The sequence below is a fragment of the Pelobates fuscus genome, chromosome 3 (assembly GCF_036172605.1).
Source record: "Pelobates fuscus isolate aPelFus1 chromosome 3, aPelFus1.pri, whole genome shotgun sequence".
Taxonomy (NCBI): Eukaryota; Metazoa; Chordata; class Amphibia; order Anura; family Pelobatidae; genus Pelobates; species Pelobates fuscus.
Genome location: NC_086319.1, coordinates 6,492,871 through 6,513,832, shown reverse-complemented (window position 1 = coordinate 6,513,832; position 20,962 = coordinate 6,492,871). Strand labels below are relative to the sequence as shown.

The 20,962-nt window shown below is 48.1% G+C and overlaps 1 protein-coding gene across 1 annotated transcript in view; it reads left to right on the top strand.

The window, feature by feature from the left end:
- Positions 1-3,340: 3,340 nt before the first annotated feature.
- GYS2 (glycogen synthase 2) overlaps positions 3,341-20,962 on the top strand; it is a 128,691-nt gene continuing 111,069 nt past the window's right edge. The window contains exons 1-2 of the mRNA XM_063446648.1: positions 3,341-3,706; positions 6,251-6,432. Coding sequence (XP_063302718.1) covers positions 3,586-3,706; positions 6,251-6,432 — 303 coding nt within the window. The 5' untranslated portion in view covers positions 3,341-3,585. The remainder of the gene's footprint in view (positions 3,707-6,250; positions 6,433-20,962) is intronic.

The following is a 20,962-nucleotide window of genomic DNA, read 5'->3' as shown; positions in this document are numbered from 1 at the left end:
ATTAATTCTACATCACCTGTGCCCCCCTTCACCCTTCCCAGTCCTGTGCCCCCTTCACCCACCCAGTGCCCCCTTCACCCATCTCAGCCCCAGTGCCCCCTTTCACCTATCCCAGCCCCAGTGCCCCCTTCACCCATCTCAGCCCCAGTGCCCCCTTTCACCCATCCAAGCTCCAGTTCCCCCTTCACCCATCCCAGCCCTGTGCCCCCCTTCACCCATCCCAGCCCTGTGCCCCTTCACCCATCCCAGCCCCAGTGCCCCCTTTCACCTATCCCAGCCCCAGTGCCCCCTTTCACCTATCCCAGCCCCAGTGCCCCCTTCACCCATCCAAGCTCCAGTTCCCCCTTCACCCATCCCAGCCCTGTGCCCCCCTTCACCCATCCCAGCCCTGTGCCCCTTCACCCATCTCAGCCCCAGTGCCCCCTTTCACCTATCCCAGCCCCAGTGCCCCCTTCACCCATCTCAGCCCCAGTGCCCCCTTTCACCCATCCAAGCTCCAGTTCCCCCTTCACCCATCCCAGCCCTGTGCCCCCCTTCACCCATCCCAGCCCTGTGCCCCTTCACCCATCCCAGCCCCTGTGCCCCCCTTCACCCATCTCAGCCCCAGTGCCCCCTTTTTACCATCCCAGCCCTGTGCCCCCCTTCACCCTTCCCAGTCCTGTGCCCCTCCACCCACCCAGTGCCCCCTTCACCCATCTCAGCCCCAGTGCCCCCTTTCACCTATCCCAGCACCTGTACCCCCTTAACGCACCACAGAGCCCCCTTCACCCATCCCAGACCCTGTGCCCCTTTCACCCATCCCAGCCCCAGTGCCCCTTCACCCATCTCAGTGCCCCTTCACCCAGCTCCAGTGCCCCCCTTCATGCATCCCAGTACCTGTGCCACTTCACCCATCCCATTACCTGTGCTCCCTTTACCTATCCCAGCCCCTGTGCCCCTTCACCCAGCCCAGTACATGTGCCCCCTTTTTCCTATCCCAGCCCCTATACCCCTTCACCCATCCCAGCCCCTGTGCCCCTTTACCCATCCCAGCCCGTGCACCCTTCACCCATCCCAGCCCCTGTGCCCCCTTTATCCATCCCAGCCCCTGTACTCCTTTATCCATCCCAGCCCCTGTACCCACCTTTTCCTATCCCAGCCCCTGTGCCCCCTTTACCCATCCCAGGTCCTGTGCCCCCTTCACCCATAACACCACCTGTGCCCCCTTCACCCATCCCAGTCACTATGCCCCTTTATCCATCTGAGCCCCCTTTCACAGCCCCTCTGCCCTCTTTATCCATCTGAGCCCCTATGCCCCTTCACCCACCACAGCCCCTATGCCCCTATACCATCCCAGATCCCACTCCCCCTTCACCCACTACAGCCCTATCACTCTCATTCCTATCCTTCCCTGTACCCACCACAGCCTCTTTGCCTTCTTGTACACTCCTCGGCCTCTCTCTTTCCCTGTACCCACCTCACCCCTATGCCTTCCTGCACCCACTACAGTCCTCATCACTCTCATCCCTATCCCTACCTGCACTCACTACAGCCCCTATCCCTCACTGCTCCCACTGCAGCCGCTATCCCCCCACCGTCCGTATGCCCCCTGCACCTACTATAGCCCATATCCCCCTTCATGCACTGCAGTCACTATCCACACACATACTTCAGCCTCTGTATCTCCCCCACACAGTAGAGCCTCTAGTATCATACAAACATACACTACAGTCCCAGTATCCCTCAGCTGCCTACTATAGCCCCTATCCCACACACACACACAACAGCCCCTATCCATACACTCTCTGCAACACAACCAGCCCTCTCCACTAACATATGACACTGCAAACAGCTCCATACACACACACAAACCCACAAGGAACCTCACTGTATGCACGTAATCCCACAAACAGCATTCCCACACATTCAATACCACATGCAGCCTCTCTACACAAACATCACAACAAGCATCCTCAGCATGGCAATACTGCATACAGCCTCCTTATACACACACACACACATCACAAGAGGCATCCCCAGCATGGCAATACTGCATACAGCCTCCTTATACATACAAACGCAATTATTACAATTACTTATATAGCACCAACATATTCTGCAGCGCAGTACAATAGGTAAAACAAGTCAAAAATTAATTCTAATTCAACATGTTGACATACAGGAACACAAGCAGCATCCCACACATGCAACCACACAAGTAGCCTCCAAACACATGTGTTTGGAGGCTGCTTGTATAGTTGAACACGTGGGGGATGCTGCTTGTGATGTCACCAACAAACACAGAGGAAGTGTTTAATTAAATGTGCTTTATGTCTTTATTTTAATGGGGGGGGGAGCGTAAGGCAAGCTATTAAGGGGTACTCCACTCAAAAACAATGTCTTATGAAAACACTGTTTTGGGTTGGATTAACCCTTTAAAGTATATCTGACCCTGTTTGGGGGACGCCATGACTCACACAGCCATGCTGGGTAGCGCGCACATATCTGTATGACAGCTGCACAAAGACCTTGCACCGGGAGGGGGCCCCTTGATCTCCTATTGACCGAGGGCCCTATAAGTTGTCAGTCCGCCCCTGTTTGTACCTGAATGGCGCATTATCAGCAGCCAGTAACCACTGGTTGATGTACGGCGTATGTGAGCGCCGGGTCATCAGTGCTAAACAGATTCCAAAATGGCGGAGGTGGAACTACACTTGACTTTGCACCATGAGGGGTAGTGATTGGCTGAGAGTGTCAGCTGAGTGCTCTCAGCCAATCACTGCCCTAATCCCTGCTATGAATTGGTGAGGTGGTGTAAAACTCCATTCAGAGTCTGCGCTTCGTAACCGGGGGCTGGAATACAGGCTGCTGGGCATCTCTGCTAAATGATAAGTAAATGCTTAACAGCTGACCCAGCAGTGACCATGGATTCCAGGCACCATAACCACTTCACATACATAACCCATTATTGTGCCTACGATGGTCCTTTAAAACAAATGTGTGACATTTAATTTCTTATGCTCTGTTATGTTTAAAATATTGCAATCAACCTTCATCCTACAACTTTTGAACAGAATAATATATCAGTCATAAACTGCGTCATGTGATATGGACGGGGATATTCACAAACCGAGAATTATGACGTGTTGACAATAGAATCCATATTTCAGGACAGAATAAGTAACTAGTTTCCTAGCTCAGCAATCCTACTCTAAAATGTGTATTTTCCTTTCCAGTCCTCCAGAACTGACAGTGTAGTGAATAAACCCCAGCGTCTAGCTAATCATTGCCCTGGGCTAGCCACGCCGCTGTGAGTTTAGTCAATTTCAAGGTCCTGTAACGGGCATTGGGCCAGCTCTCACACAGACCTGGCTGGCAATCCACCTCTGATCAGCTTGCAGTGTGGATCAGTCCACTTAACAAGTCCACACCGGATTACCCACGTCCATGTAATGCTTTGTGTCAGGCAGAGCAGCACTAATCAGCAGATTATCTGAGACAAGCGGCGTGCCTCACATCCATCAGCAAACCTGAATGGAACGCAGGCTGCGAGGCTGCCCAATGTCTTCCTAAACAGAGTATACAGAAACTGCGCGCTTCGTCAAAATGCCTCTGAGCCGGTCCTTGTCTGTCAGCTCCCTGAACGGCCTTCCCCAATGGGACGACGAACAGCTCCCTGTGGGTGACTTGCTATTCTTTGAGATCTCGTGGGAAGTGACAAATAAAGGTTTGTGAGTACTCCACACCTAGCGAGCGGGCAGAGTCCTCTTTATCTCGTGTATCGCTCTGTGTTACATTGTGTTATATTTTTCCCCAATTGTACAGCACTGCGGAATATGTTGGCACCTTAGAAATGCCAGTAATAATAATAATAATAATCTATTAACATGACACTGAATCCATACGTTCCCATCTCCTCTGTATGTAAGTGGCACTTCGATAGCTGAGTTAGTTACTGTGACGCTCAAATCAAGGATTATCTTGTTATTAGATATTGAGATCATTTTGTAAGACACGTTTTTTTTCACTAAAATCTGCAAAATGTGTCATTGATTTGGGATGAAAGCCGCCGTGTGACCTTGGCACGGCTTTGGTAAATAGTGAGAAATCGATGGATGTAGGAGAAGTTGGGCTGAGACTCTGTTAGTTAATGTGTGACCCCTTGGATATGTTTACAGAAATTTTGTAAAAACACTGGGACAAAGTACAAACCCTCTGGACCCAGACAGATAGGACATTTTAAGTACAAATCATTATAAATTTTCAGTTTTATAAATAAAAGAGAATTATGAAAAGAAATAAGAAAACAAATTGAAACCAGACGAAAGCATTTAAATATAACGATCACATTATGATATCGCAGTCAGGGGCTCTTTGTAGCTGTCAACCTGTTACTTACAAGTGGATCAGCGCTATGGACTATGTTGGTGCTATGTAAATACGTCAGAAGAAGGACAGCAGAATATTTTAACACCATTTTACAGAACAAACAGAGTTTTGTGGGTTTCTCCATTTATAAGCTTAAAACATCCCCCGAAAGTCCAGAAATGCTTCACATCTGATAAATCGGCTTAGCACCAAGAAATATACCAAACATCCAAAAAGTGATTTGTAAAATTTAGGCAAAAAGCATAGATATTAAAAATGTCTGGTTTAAATTCACAGTTTGGCAATTTACATTTTGCAATGTGATTTCAGTTCAGTATAATCCACTGTTTACAATTCTTTGTACGTCCAATAAATATAAAGTTATTTCCTGCTGCAATATTCTGTTATTTGGATGTGAATTACTGGACTAATACAGCTATTTAATAACTAATTATTAGTTACATTCTATTTATTGGCTGTACCTTTTCAGTACACTAGGTGGCAGTCTAACACCACGCTATCTTGGGTCTCCTACTCTAAGGCTCAGGGTTACTCCAGCGCGTTCAGCTGCTCGGTTTCTGGTTTTATCAGTGTTACCCAGATTATCAATATATAACATTATGTAATACAATACAGAGGGCAGCGACAGCCTTGGGACGCCGGCACTCAGTTGTAGTTCTTTGTTAATACACGCACCGTCATATTTGTTTGTAAGAATTGAATTTCCTCCTAAAGCAGGAGTTGGGATTTGGTTTGAAACCATTAATGCCATTTCTGAATGAGCAGCCATGAGTTTCAGCATCAAACAGAGAGCTTAGGAAATTCATGGCGCCGAATACATAAATACAAAGTAAATTCATTATTTTATCATATTAAACACTTTCTGGAAAACGTACTCCCGCTGTTTTGTAATCGTCCACGCTGAATACGTTATAATGTCCCGGCTAGTTTTCAATAGAAAATGAACTGTGGCTAATTAAAAACTGAATTGGAAAATTAAAGGGATGCTATAATCACCAAAACAACTTAATGAAGCCGTTTTGGTATATAGATCATAACCCTGTAGTTTCACTGCTCAATTCTCTGCCATTTAGGAGTTAAATCACTTTTTTTTCTGGTTATGCAGCTGTTGCCACACCTCCCCTGGGTGTGACTGACACAGCCTACATGGAAACAAAAGGGTTTCATTTTCAATCCGACATTAACTTACTTTATACATTTTTATATCCTTCTCCATAAATTGTAAAACTTTAATTACATACAGGAAGCACCTGTAAGGTCTAAGCAGGCTATTAACCGAGCAGGAAAATAAATTCTATAGTAAACAGAATTTTCAGTAAAGGAAGTGTAAACGTTAGATCTCTCCTTACAGGAAGTGCTAGGAAGGCTGTGTAAGTCATATGCATGGAGGTGTGTCTAAGGCTGTATAAACAAAGTGATTTAACTCCTAAATGGCACATATTTGAGCAGTGAGACTGCGGGGGCATGTTCTATACACCAAAACTGCTTCATTAAACTACAGTTGTTTTGGTGACAAGAGTTTGCCTTTAACCTTGCGATTCCCTTTAACTTCCCCCAATCTATATTTAGAGAATAAACCTCACTGTTGAGTGAATTCTGCCAAGAGGAAATTGAAGAGGAGAGACACATTTAAGTCAAAAATAGCAGATCTTAAAAAAAACCTTCTTCTTAACAGCATTCTGCATTTACCTTGTGATTTCCCCCCATCCCCTATTTGGTCTATAAATGCACCATGGTCAGCACCGTTACAGACTGGCAGCTAGCCAGATTGTGGGATTCGGGACGCGGGTCTCAGAATTCCGTTAATTACTCCAGCGGAGTATCGAATGGATCTGGGCTCGGATCAGTATCAGCTAAAACTCTCTGTGCTTTTCTCTTACAGTCGGTGGCATCTATACGGTGATCCAGACTAAAGCCAAGATCACGGCGGACGAATGGGGAGACAATTATTTCATGATTGGCCCATATTATGAGCAAAACGTCAGGACCCAGGTGGAGATCTGTGACCCTCCAGATCCTGTCATTGCTAAAGCCATCGATACCTTACAAGCCAACGGGTGCCAGGTAAAGAAAGTGTCAGTTCACTGGCAAGCTATCTCTCACAGTCTCAGCTGGTACTTTAATTCATGCCAAGAGCTTTACTGAGGGTTAAACTCATCCTATTAAAGGCTTTATTATCTGATCTCTGCCCCTAACCGAATTACGCAGAGCAAGCCTTCTGGAGACTTAATCACCACGTACATTTATTATAATATTTGTTTCATTGAATAGTTTTTATTAAATACATTTCACATTGTACAACTCACAGAGTATATTAAACATGTTATCCTTTGTTACCTTTAAACTTGTGACAGTCCATTCAGATTATTATCCAGTAATTCACAGGACTAACCTTAGTGAATAGCTATCTCTAGAGAGTAATTCTGGGCTCGATGAAACACGTTAATGAAAACATTAAATCAGGGGTGGGCAAAAATTAGAAACATGGGATCTACTTTCTTGGTACTTATCTTAACACCATCTAATGCCTACCACAACAAGAGGACATAGTCTTAAATTAGAGGGGCGAAGGTTTAAAAAATAATATCAGGAAGTATTACTTTACTGAGAGGGTAGTGGATGCATGGAATAGCCTTCCAGCTGAAGTGGTAGAGGTTAACACAGTGAGGGAGTTTAAGCATGCGTGGGATAGGCATAAGGCTATCCTAACTATAAGATAAGGCCAGGGACTAATGAAAGTATTTAGAAAATTGGGCAGACTAGATGGACCGAATGGTTCTTATCTGCCATCACATTCTATGTTTCTAGCTCAATGAAGTGATGCTGTCAGTTTCACCCTACAACATTTAACTCTAAAAAAAGGTACATGTAACGGCACCCCGGGCATAAAAGGGGTTAAAACCATTTAGAAGATATTCCCATTCCAGATATAAAGGCAGCTACCAAGGACACCAATCCACCGAACAGGATGAACCATACGAATGCTCCAAACCATACCAATGCTCCAAACAGTCGAACAGGAAAAACCATACGAATAAGTTTACACTCCAGACAGCCAAATAGTAAAATCATACGAAATATTCCACGAAGTACGAGACGAGGCTCTGTATTGAGGGTCAGCAGGTGATCTGTTTAATCTGGGCTACCTGCCCGGTATTTATGCAGGTCTCCCACCAGGTGGACACTCCCATAAGGGACCTGGTGGGAAACTGTGACACAAATTGTACATTGACCAATAGAAACAGTTTAACAGTAAACACTCCCACATGCACATTATAATCCCTTCCTCTCTATCCTGGAGATAATTGGGAAGTAACTCAATTATCTCCAAGGATAGAGGCAAATCTCCATTTTACACATGGTGAGGAAAACGCATAAAAATATACAATATTACAACTACCGAACAGAATAGATACATTCAACATATCCCCAGATAGCTTAGATCTGAGCGCACATTATTACCGAATGGCGCTCAGATCACATACATACAGTTCAATCGCGATGGAGCTAAAGTCTTTCACATAGCCTTTCGTTATACAAATGGGCTCCATGGAATAGCTATCTGGGGTAGCACTGCTCACACAATCAAAGTACTGAACGACCCGGCATTCCTACAAACGGATGAGACAGTAGAAGGGAGGTCAGCGGCTTCATCGGTGTTTGTGTGAAAGTCATAGCCGTTTCCAGTTCCAGGGAATCGTCGACGAACACCGTTGAGCATTCATCTGTTTAAGATGGCCGCTGCCACGTGTTCGGCTATATGAATAACAGCCCCCCTGCATTTGTCAATTAAGCTGCGGTTAACCGCAGCTCCAGGGAGGTAAATTACTGGCACACTTCTTACCCAGGTGGTCCGGTCATTCGTCTGTTGTTTCGGTAGATTCAATTTACCAAACACCCTGGCAGAAAGGCACGAACAAGCCTTTCTGCAGGGAGAAATAAAGGTTTTTACATGGGGGCCATAATCCTGGGGCTGCAGGCGGGCAACCAGGCTTCTCCAGAACATAGTGGCAAGGTTGGTTTCGCCACATCTCTCCCCTTTCCCAAAAAGACAAGGTATCTGGCCTCCTGTCGGTCAGTGCCTTGGTTAGTCCAGCAACCCACCCACAAAACATAATCAGTAGAGTAGCCCACCCCCAATAACTGTTTACTGCACCTGGGGAAACGTGTAACCTGTCTCTGTCCAGGGGCTCCATCACGGCTGTGTTGGGTACGGGTACTCCGGATCTGTGGGTTTCGTGGTGGGCAGAGACCAGCGGTGCTCTGCCCTGGTGCCAGTGCTTCAGCTGGAGTAGCCTGGTTGGAGCTTAGCTGGGAAGAGGGGGTAGTAGGCTCCTCTCCCTGGACCCGGTGCTGCTGCTGGAGGGGGAGACCGACTGTCTCCCCTTTTGATAAACAGTCCTGCTGCTTGGGATCTGGACAGGCTGTCCCGCACCCCTGTAGACCAGGTGCAGAGGCCGCGGTCCCATCTGCCCCATCTGGGCAAATAAGGACTCCCCTTTGGGGAATAAGCTGCCGCTGAGTAGTAGTAGGCTCCTCTCTCTATTCCCTGCAATTCACACTGCCGCTGGGGAAAGGAGACGCTGCTCTCCATTCCCTGCACTTCACACTGCCGCTGGAGAAAAGAGACGCTGCTCTCTATTCCCTGCAATTCACACTACCGCAGGGGAAAGGAGACGCTGCTCTCTATTCCCTGCAATTCACACTGCTGCTGGGGAAAGGAGACGAGGCTCTCTATTCCCTGCATTTCACACTGCCGCTGGGGAGGGGAGACGCTGCTCTCTATTCCCTGCAATTCACAGTGCCGCTGGGGAAAGGAGACGCTGCTCTCTATTCCCTGCACTTCACACTGCCACTGGGGAAAGGAGACGCTGCTCTCTATTCCCTGTAATTCACACTGCCGATGGGGAAAGGAGACGGTGCTCTCTATTCCCTGCACTTCATACTGCTGCAGGGGAAGGAAGACCCTACTCTCTATTCCCTGCATATCACACTGCCGCTGGGTAAAGGAGACGCTGCCTCGGTCCCATCTCCACTTGCCGGCTGGAGGTCCTCCCAGTTCACCTTGACAATATCCTCCCAGCTGAAGGGCGCTGGACCTGGGTCTGCCACGCTGCTCTTCTGCTGGGTATCCTCGATGGAGCGGAACAGGTGTTTGTAATCCTGCTCCAGTTCCCACTCTAGGGTTGCTAGGTGTGCCAAGTTTGGTCCCATTTCGTGGGGGTCATCCCAGTCTTGCATACCTTCCCTCCAGTCAAAAATATCCTTGAACCGGGTCTCTGCAGGGCTCCCAAAGTTAGGTTCTGTGAAAGCCTCCCACAGCAAGCCAGGGCCATTCAACTCTTCTCCCTCCGAGTTATCATGCTCCACTGTCCAGGGTGTATAACGAACTGTATACCACCAGTGTGCCTGGTAGGCATCCTCTAGCCACAGCTCCTGCCATACCCGGTGCTCGAGCTCCCAGGAGGGGCATCCGCAATGTCAGTCGCGTCTGCTGTTGCTGCTCCTCGCTGGGGAGTACCTCGCCACGCTGGTGCTGTACATTTCCCAGTGCCTGGTACCAGATGCCAAACCTCATTGCATCCCGGCCATCCAGGTCTTCCTCCTCATATGGAACCGCTGTTGGGGTCAATGCTGGTTCCATCCTGCTTTGATCACGGTCACTGTACTGAGACATGCGTTGCCTTTAGTTTATAATTCCAGAAAATGGTGTTGTCTTGTAGCTGTCCATCTGGGCTCTGAGAACCATCCCGTCGCTTGCCACCAATTGTAACGGCCCCCCGGGCATAAAATGGGTTAAAACCATTTAGGAGATATTCCCTTTCCAAATATAAAGGCAGCTACAAAGGACAACAATCCACCAAACAGGATGAACCATACGAATGCTCCAAACCATACGAATGCTCCAAACAGCCGAACAGGAAAAACCATACGAATAAGTTTACACTCCAGACAGCCAAATAGTAAAACCATACGAATAATCCCCCTAAGTATGAGACGAGGCTCCGTATTGAGGGTCAGCAGGTGATCTGTTTAATCTGGGCTACCATAAGGGACCTGGTGGGAAACTGGGACAAAAATTGTACATTGACTAATAGAAACAGTTTAATAGTAAACACTCCCACATGCACATTATAATCCATCCTCTCTATCCTGGAGATAATTGGGAAGTAACTCAATTATCTCAGAGGATAGAGACAAATCTCCATTTTACACATGGTGAGAAAAACACATAAAAATATACAATATTACAACTACCGAACAGAATAGATACATTCAACATATCCCCAGATAGCTTAGATCTGAGCACACATTATTACCGAATGGCGCTCAGATCACATACATACAGTTCAATCGCCATGGAGCCAAAGTTTTTCACATAGTCTTGCGTTATACGAATGGGCTCCATGGCATAGCTTTCTGGGATAGCACTGCTCACACAATCAAAGTACCGATTGGCCCAGTGTTCGTGTGAAAGTCATAGCCGTTTCCAGTTCCAGGGAATCGTCGACGAACACCGCTGAGCATTCGTCTGTTTAAGATGGCCGCTGCCACGTGTTCGGCTATACGAACAACGGCCACCCAGCTTTGGTCAATTAAGCTGCGGTTAACAGCAGCTCCGGGGAGGTAAATTGCTGTCACACTCCTTACCCAGGTGGTCTGGTCATTTGTCTGTTGGTTCGGTTGATTCAATTTACCGAACGCCCTGGCAGAAATGCACAAACAAGCCTTTCTGCAGGGAGAAATAAAGGTTTTTACATGGGGGCCATAATCCTGGGGCAGCAGGCGGGCAACCAGGCTTCTCCAGGACATAGTGGCAAGGTTGGTTTCGCCACAGTACACTCCAGGCTCCCACACACATTAGGTGCACCGTGTAGGTTAGGTTACAGTTAGTTATACCGGGTGGTTTATATTATTAAAGGGACACTCGAGGCTCCCACACACGTTAGGTGCACCGTGTAGGTTAGGTTACAGTTAGTTATACTGGGTGGGTTTATATTATTAAAGGGACACTCCAGGCTCCCACACACATTAGGTGCACTGTGTAGGTTAGGTTACAGTTATACTGGGTGGGTTTATATTATTAAAGGAACACTCCAGGCTCCCACACACGTTCGGTGCACTGGGTAGGTTAGGTTACAGTTAGTTATACTGGGTGGATTTATATTATTAAAGGGACACTCCAGGCTCCCACACACGTTAGGTGCACTGTGTAGGTTAGGTTACAGTTAGTTATACCGGGTGGTTTATATTATTAAAGGGACACTCAAGGCTCTCACACACGTTAGGTGCACTGTGTAGGTTAGGTTACAGTTAGTTATACTGACTGGGTTTATATTATTAAAGGGACACTCCAGGCTCACACACACGTTAGGTGCACTGGGTAGGTTAGGTAACAGTTCGTTATACTGTGTGGGTTTATATTATTAAAGGGACACTCCGGGCTCCCACACACATTAGGTGCACTGTGTAGGTTAGGTTACAGTTATACTGGGTGGGTTTATATTATTAAAGGAACACTCCAGGCTCCCACACACGTTAGGTGCACTGGGTAGGTTAGGTTACAGTTAGTTATACTGGGTGGATTTATATTATTAAAGGGACACTCGAGGCTCCCACACACGTTAGGTGCACCGTGTAGGTTAGGTTACAGTTAGTTATACTGGGTGGGTTTATATTATTAAAGGGACACTCCAGGCTCCCACACACATTAGGTGCACTGTGTAGGTTAGGTTACAGTTATACTGGGTGGGTTTATATTATTAAAGGAACACTCCAGGCTCCCACACACGTTAGGTGCACTGGGTAGGTTAGGTTACAGTTAGTTATACTGGGTGGATTTATATTATTAAAGGGACACTCCAGGCTCCCACACACGTTAGGTGCACTGTGTAGGTTAGGTTACAGTTAGTTATACCGGGTGGTTTATATTATTAAAGGGACACTCAAGGCTCTCACACACGTTAGGTGCACTGTGTAGGTTAGGTTACAGTTAGTTATACTGAGTGGGTTTATATTATTAAAGGGACACTCCAGGCTCACACACACGTTAGGTGCACTGGGTAGGTTAGGTAACAGTTCGTTATACTGTGTGGGTTTATATTATTAAAGGGACACTCCAGGCTCCCACACATGTTAGATGCACTGTGTAGGTTAGGTTACAGTTAGTTATACTGGGTGGGTTTATATTATTAAAGGGACACTCCAGACTCCCACACACGTTAGATGCACTGTGTAGGTTAGGTTACAGTTAGTTATACTGAGTGGGTTTATATTAATAAAGGGACACTCCAGGCTCCCACACACGTTAGGTGCACTGTGTAGGTTAGGTTACAGTCAGTTATACTGGGTGGGTTTATATTATTAAAGGGACACTCCAGGCTCCCACACACGTTAGGTGCACTGTGTAGGTTAGGTTACAGTTAGTTATACTGGGTGGGTTTATATTATTAAAGGGACACTCCAGGCTCCCACACACGTTAGATGCACTGTGTAGGTTAGGTTACAGTTATACTGGTGGGTTTATATTATTAAAGGGACACTCCAGGCTCCCACACACGTTAGATGCACTATGTAGGTTAGGTTACAGTTAGTTATACTGAGTGGGTTTATATTATTAAAGGGACACTCCAGGCTCCCACACACGTTAGGTGCACTGTGTAGGTTAGGTTACAGTTATACTGGGTGGGTTTATATTATTAAAGGGACACTCCAGGCTCCCACACACGTTAGATGCACTGTGTAGGTTAGGTTACAGTTAGTTATACTGGGTGGGTTTATATTATTAAAGGGACACTCCAGGCTCCCACACATGTTAGATGCACTGTGTAGGTTAGGTTACAGTTAGTTTTACTGGGTGGGTTTATATTATTAAAGGAACACTCCAGGCTCCCACACACGTTAGGTGCACTGGGTAGGTTAGGTTACAGTTAGTTATACTGGGTGGATTTATATTATTAAAGGGACACTCCAGGCTCCCACACACGTTAGGTGCACTGTGTAGGTTAGGTTACAGTTAGTTATACCGGGTGGTTTATATTATTAAAGGGACACTCAAGGCTCTCACACACGTTAGGTGCACTGTGTAGGTTAGGTTACAGTTAGTTATACTGAGTGGGTTTATATTATTAAAGGGACACTCCAGGCTCACACACACGTTAGGTGCACTGGGTAGGTTAGGTAACAGTTCGTTATACTGTGTGGGTTTATATTATTAAAGGGACACTCCAGGCTCCCACACATGTTAGATGCACTGTGTAGGTTAGGTTACAGTTAGTTATACTGGGTGGGTTTATATTATTAAAGGGACACTCCAGGCTCCCACACACGTTAGATGCACTGTGTAGGTTAGGTTACAGTTAGTTATACTGAGTGGGTTTATATTAATAAAGGGACACTCCAGGCTCCCACACACGTTAGGTGCACTGTGTAGGTTAGGTTACAGTCAGTTATACTGGGTGGGTTTATATTATTAAAGGGACACTCCAGGCTCCCACACACGTTAGGTGCACTGTGTAGGTTAGGTTACAGTTAGTTATACTGGGTGGGTTTATATTATTAAAGGGACACTCCAGGCTCCCACACACGTTAGATGCACTGTGTAGGTTAGGTTACAGTTATACTGGTGGGTTTATATTATTAAAGGGACACTCCAGGCTCCCACACACGTTAGATGCACTATGTAGGTTAGGTTACAGTTAGTTATACTGAGTGGGTTTATATTATTAAAGGGACACTCCAGGCTCCCACACACGTTAGGTGCACTGTGTAGGTTAGGTTACAGTTATACTGGGTGGGTTTATATTATTAAAGGGACACTCCAGGCTCCCACACACGTTAGATGCACTGTGTAGGTTAGGTTACAGTTAGTTATACTGGGTGGGTTTATATTATTAAAGGGACACTCCAGGCTCCCACACATGTTAGATGCACTGTGTAGGTTAGGTTACAGTTAGTTTTACTGGGTGGGTTTATATTATTAAAGGAACACTCCAGGCTCCCACACACGTTAGGTGCACTGGGTAGGTTAGGTTACAGTTAGTTATACTGGGTGGATTTATATTATTAAAGGGACACTCCAGGCTCCCACACACGTTAGGTGCACTGTGTAGGTTAGGTTACAGTTAGTTATACCGGGTGGTTTATATTATTAAAGGGACACTCAAGGCTCTCACACACGTTAGGTGCACTGTGTAGGTTAGGTTACAGTTAGTTATACTGAGTGGGTTTATATTATCAAAGGGACACTCCAGGCTCACACACACGTTAGGTGCACTGGGTAGGTTAGGTAACAGTTCGTTATACTGTGTGGGTTTATATTATTAAAGGGACACTCCAGGCTCCCACACATGTTAGATGCACTGTGTAGGTTAGGTTACAGTTAGTTATACTGGGTGGGTTTAAATTATTAAAGGGACACTCCAGGCTCCCACACACGTTAGATGCACTGTGTAGGTTAGGTTACAGTTAGTTATACTGAGTGGGTTTATATTAATAAAGGGACACTCCAGGCTCCCACACACGTTAGGTGCACTGTGTAGGTTAGGTTACAGTCAGTTATACTGGGTGGGTGTCACGGTAATATACCCCAACACGCAGGAATAGTTCAATAGTCAATAGACAAGAAACCAGGGTTCGTCTTACCGGACCTTAGAATGGCCGGACTAGGACGAGTAAGAAAGACAGAGTCTAGAACAAGCCGAGGTCAAGGGAACAGAGAGACAGCGTAACGTAGAACAAGCCGAGGACTGGTACACAGAGGACAAAACAGCGGATAAGCAAGCAAGGATAAGGAGAGAGCGGAGTCAGGAACAAAGCCAAGGTCGAGCACCAAAAAACCAACTGAACGATACAAGCACTAAAGGGAACTGGACAGAAACCACGATAGGGCAAGGAGCAAGGGAAACAGGTGAGTACAAATACCCTAAAGTTCACTTTGATTGGCCCTTGTCATATCCACGCCCCCAAAACGTGAGTGTATGGGGAACGTGGTATGACAGGGGCCAATGGGAGACTGATTCTAATTTAGTCTCCCACTGTCCCTTTAAGAGCGCGCCCGAGACGCGCGGCGCGCTCTTAGTGTCGGGCGGGACACGTGACCGCTTCTCGCGGTCACTGCCCGCCTGACAGATCTTATCGTTGGCTGAGCCGCGCGCGGCTCGTGCAGGAGCAGGACCGCGCGCGGCGAGAAGAGAGGACCCCGGCCGGCCCCTGGAGAGGGTAAGTACCGCTACAGTACCCCCCTCTGAAGACACGCCCACCGGGCGGGGAGGAGCAGGCCTGGCAGGAAAACGAGCGTGGAAAGAACGCACAAGGCGAGGAGCGTGAACAGCGTCAGCGGAAATCCAACTGCGTTCCTCAGACCCATAGCCCTTCCAATGTACCAGATATTGGAGGCGACCCCGAAGCAAACGAGAGTCAATTACAGCCGCCACTTCAAACTCCTCATGGCCCTCCACAGAAACCGGAGGAGGAGGAGGGACATGCCGAGTATAACGGTTGCACAGGAGGGGTTTTAACAAGGAGGTATGAAACACGTTAGGAATGCGTAGATTTTTAGGAAGATCCAATGCATACGAGACAGGATTAACCACATGCAAGATACGAAAAGGACCAATAAAACGAGGGGCCAACTTCATAGAAGGCACACGAAGACGAATATTGCGAGTAGAAAGCCAAACCCGGTCTCCCACAGCATAGGATGGAGCCGCCCTGCGATGCTTGTCTGCCTGAACCTTCTGGCGAGCAGCTGAAGCCACCAAAGAACACTGAACCTGCTCCCAAGTATTACGTAGACTAGCCAAATGTTCGTCCAGAGCTGGCATGCCCTGTAAGGAGAATGCAGCTGGAAGAACCACGGGATGCCGGCCATAAACAACGTAAAAAGGGCTGTTACCGGAGGATTCATGAGCAGCATTTGTAACAGATCCCTACCAACCTCTGGTGGATGTGAAACAAACAAGGGAATTACAACTTACACATCCATTCGTTCCATTCCTCTGTTCGTCTGGTTCCGTGCGAATTTCACGTGTAATGCAGAGGTGGCCGCCATTTCGGGACTTTCCACGTGTTCGCGGCCATCTTGTGTGCGAACAGCGGTGTTTGCCTGTAACCGCATGGAACTGAAAACGGATACGCAAACAGGCGAACACCGCTGAATCCTCCAGACCTCCATAAGTTCGTACGGAAACTACCGAACGTCCCCGCGTTCGGTAGTTATATGCAATCATCTATGGGGATTCCAGCGAACCCCGCGATTCGCATGGATGGCCAGAGTATCATACCTTTTTACCGTGCGAACGGAGACCGACCGCAAGGCCAAAACTCATGGAACTAATTTCGGCTAGTTGGTCTGTGCGGTCGGTCAAAACTTTGGAACGTTGTATCTCCCGAACTGTACATCCGAATGGGGTGATTTTTGGATATATTGTCCCCCTGAAGGAGAGCTATCCAGCGCTACCGGATTTAAAGCTGTACCCCCTGTTTTTGGGGTACATCCAGAACTGGTGGAAAAATGTGGACATTTTAATTGGGTTATGTAGTTATCTGAGGGGAGGAGACGTGGGGGTGTTACCATCTGTATTATTGGTTGTTTTCATCCTCCCCCTGGGAGTGTTCTGTGTGTATCTATTTCTAATAAAAAGCAGGCTGGGTGTTCCAGTCCTCAGTTCATCTTGACCCTTCAAAACGTAGCCTCGTCTCGTTCTTGGAAGGGGATTATTTGGGAATATTATTCTGCTCCTGTTTACAGCTGAACCTGCTCCTCACTCTGGATATCGTGGATGGGATTACATCAGCCTACTTCTCCACAGCAGCTTGCAGGGAAAAAGGACACCTTCAACGGCAGAAACCCTCTCTCTATCTGGGTAGCCGTTACATTGGTTGGCAGCGGTGGGATGGTTCTTTTTGCCCAAGGAGCAAGTGCTGAATGGAGTCTCAGTATGCCAAGCTGAAAAGACCCACACTGAAAGATCTTTTGGAAAATCGTGGTAGGAGTGCTAGTAACAGACCAAGGAGAGAGCTGATAGCTGACCTACTGGAGCTGGACGAAATGGATAGATCCATGGAGGTAACTGAACCTATTGCACCGGTCAGCGAGAACGATGTACTCACTGCTATTGTACAGCGAAGATTAGCATTATATCCGGAAAAGACCACGGAGCTATTAGACAGACTGTTCAAGAACGCAAAAGAGGAGATCGAGACTAAGAGGAGGCAAGACACGGAACATGTATTGGCGCAACAAGCTAGTACACATATAGTTCCTACTCCTCCTCCCGTTGCTGCAGGGAGGAAAATACCATTTACTGCATTTAAAGCGTTTGCAGAAAATGAGGAAGAGATTGATGGGTATTTGGCAGATTTTGAGCGGCAGTGCTCACTGCACCAGATACCCCCAGACCAATGGGTTACTATTCTGGCTGGAAAACTTTCAGGAAAAGCAAATGAGGCTTTTCGGGCACTCACGGCCGAAGATATCACACAATATCAGCGGGTGAAAGCCGCACTACTCACCCGATACGCAGTCACCCCAGAGGCGTATCGCCGTCGCTTCCGGGAGTCCAAAAAGAAGGCAGCGGACTCCCACATGGAATGGGCAAACAAGCTACAAAGGGTGGCATCACATTGGATGCAAGGGTGCAATGCTAACACCGGAGAAGAAGTGCTACAATTGTTCTTGATGGAACATTTCTTCCAAGATTTGGCGGCAGATACACAGGATTGGGTGAGAGATCGCCGCCCAGCCAACTTAAATGAGGCAGCACGACTAGCGGACGAATATGTGGAAACGAGAAAAGTGAGCCAAGGTACTACGCGACCAGCACCTAGAACAGAGGCCCGCAACCCAACCTACGCTGCACGCACAGAATTCCGGGCCCCGGTACCCCCAGGACCTCCACGTCCTCAAGGGTCTAACAACCAGCCCCGGGAATCCTACAGAGTGACGTGTCATCGCTGCGGCAACCTGGGACATATTGCCCGTGTTTGCCCGTTGGGATCAGCCAATAATAATTGGAGGCGCACATCTAACACCGAAAGCCCATCTTCACGCCCCGCTGCTGCTCATTGCCTGGAGATTGAAGGGAGCCCTGAGGAATGCCTGGGAATATTATATGAGGCCAACCCCATACAAGCGGCTTCCCCAGATAATCGCCAGCACCACCGTCAGGAGGTGCGTGTAAATGGACAGATAGCACAAGGCCTAAGGGACACTGGCGCTACCATCACTTTAATACAAAAGCATCTGGTGAAACCAGAACTTGTGTCTAACCGTACTGTTGCTGTTCGGGTCGCAGGGGGGGCTGTTTTTCGCTTACCCACCGCCCGGGTACACTTGGATTGGGGAGTCGGGTCAGGAAAGACCACGGTGGGCATTATGGACAACCTACCCGCTGAGGTCGTGTTGGGCAATGATATTGGCCCTCTAGCCTCGGCCTTTTTACCCACTACTGCTGCGGCTTGCCCCGTGACCACCCGCTCACAGACCCGTATCGAGGACGATCCGCCAACAGGTCGGGAGACCCAGGTAAGCCACCGACAGACACCTAGCAATGACACTACAGATAGACCGCTAGCTTGGGACACCCCAGAGGAGTTTGGGAGGGAAACTAGACAGGACCCCACCCTCCGAAAGTACCGAGAACTAGCTGACAATAGAGGGGATGAGCGGGAACGTTTTATATGGGAGGGGGACCGATTATACAGATTAACCGAAGGCAGGAAGAGAGGCTGTGCTCCTTCGCAGAAGCGCCAATTAGTGGTACCTAGAAAGTACCGATTGGAGCTTCTCCGAATTGGCCACGACATTCCGTTAGCAGGACATCTAGGGGGTAACCGCACCACCTACAGAATCACTCAGACCTTCTTTTGGCCAGGAATCTCGAAGGACGTGCGCCGTTACTGTAGCACGTGTGATGTATGCCAGAGGGTGGGGAAGAGAGGGGATCATCCGAAAGCTCGACTGTCCCCTATGCCTGTGATCGAGGAACCATTTAGCAGGGTGGCAGTCGATCTAGTAGGACCCCTACCTAACCCCAGTCCCTCTGGTAAGAAATACATTCTTACCGTGGTGGACTATGCCACCCGCTACCCAGAAGCCGTCGCTCTGACGAATATCCAGGCTGACACTGTCGCCAGTGCGCTAGTCGGGATATTCACCAGAGTAGGATTTCCCCAGGAAATCTTGTCGGACAGAGGGACCCAGTTTACCGCAGACTTAACCCAGCAGTTGTGGAAGGTCTGTGGTATTAAGCCCCTACTTAGTTCACCGTACCACCCCCAGACTAACGGTCTCTGTGAACGCTTTAATGGTACCCTAAAGCAATTGCTACGGACCTTTACGGCGGAATACAGAGACTGGGAGCGATTTTTGCCACACCTCCTGTTTGCTTACCGGGAGGTACCGCAGGAGTCCACTGGGTTCTCTCCCTTTGAACTGCTCTATGGACGGAGGGTGCGAGGCCCTCTCGACCTCATCCGGGAGCACTGGGAGGGAGAGACGGAACACGAAGGTGTCCCCATCGTACCATATGTGCTAGAAATGCGGGACCGTATGGAACAGTTAGCCCGGATGGCCCGGGATCATCTCCATGCGGCCCAGAGTCGGCAGAAACATTGGTACGATCGGAACGCTAGGCTGAGAACATTCCAGGTAGGACAGAAAGTTCTAGTACTTAAACCCGTTCGAGGAAATAAATTGCAGACCTCCTGGCAAGGCCCCTACAAAGTAGTAGCCCAGGTCTGTGACACCACCTATATCATTGCCAGTAGCAAGGACGAAAAGATACAGAAGTCCTTTCATATAAACCTATTAAAGGAATACCAAGAACGGCCCGAAGACATAGCCGCCATATGCATCCCCGCCACTGAGGACCCTGACAGTCTCCCCATCCCTGATCTATTAGCCAACCCCGAGTCCAAAACTCTGCTTAATACAGTACAGCTAGGGGAGCGATTAACTCCCACAGAACGAGAACAACTCCAGCAACTACTAGTTGAAAAGAGATTAACCTTTTCCCAGGAGCCAGGTTACACACCTGTAGCGACCCATTACGTAGAAACCCCAGGACAAGCCCCGCTCCGACAAACTCCCTATAGAATTCCCGAGGCTGTAAAAGAAGAGATGAGGAAGGAGATTCAGGAGATGTTAAAACTAGGGGTTATAGAGCCATCCGACAGTCCCTGGGCATCTCCCGTCGTCCTAGTCCCCAAAAAGGACGGGACGACCCGGTTCTGTGTCGATTACCGACGCCTCAACGACCGGACTGTGACAGACGCATACCCCATGCCCCGAGTAGACGAGCTATTGGATCGCATTGCCAGGGGACGCTATCTGACCACCATTGACTTGTGCAAGGGGTACTGGCAGATTCCCCTGGCCAAGGACGCTATCCCTAAGTCGGCGTTTGTCACCCCGTTTGGCCTGTACCAGTTTAAGGTCATGCCTTTCGGGATGAAAAACGCCCCAGCTACTTTTCAGCGCTTAGTGGACCGCCTCCTTGATGGCTTCCAGGACTTCGCTTGCGCATACCTGGATGACATTGCGATCTATAGCGAGACTTGGGGGGAACACCTACAACACATAGAGACTGTG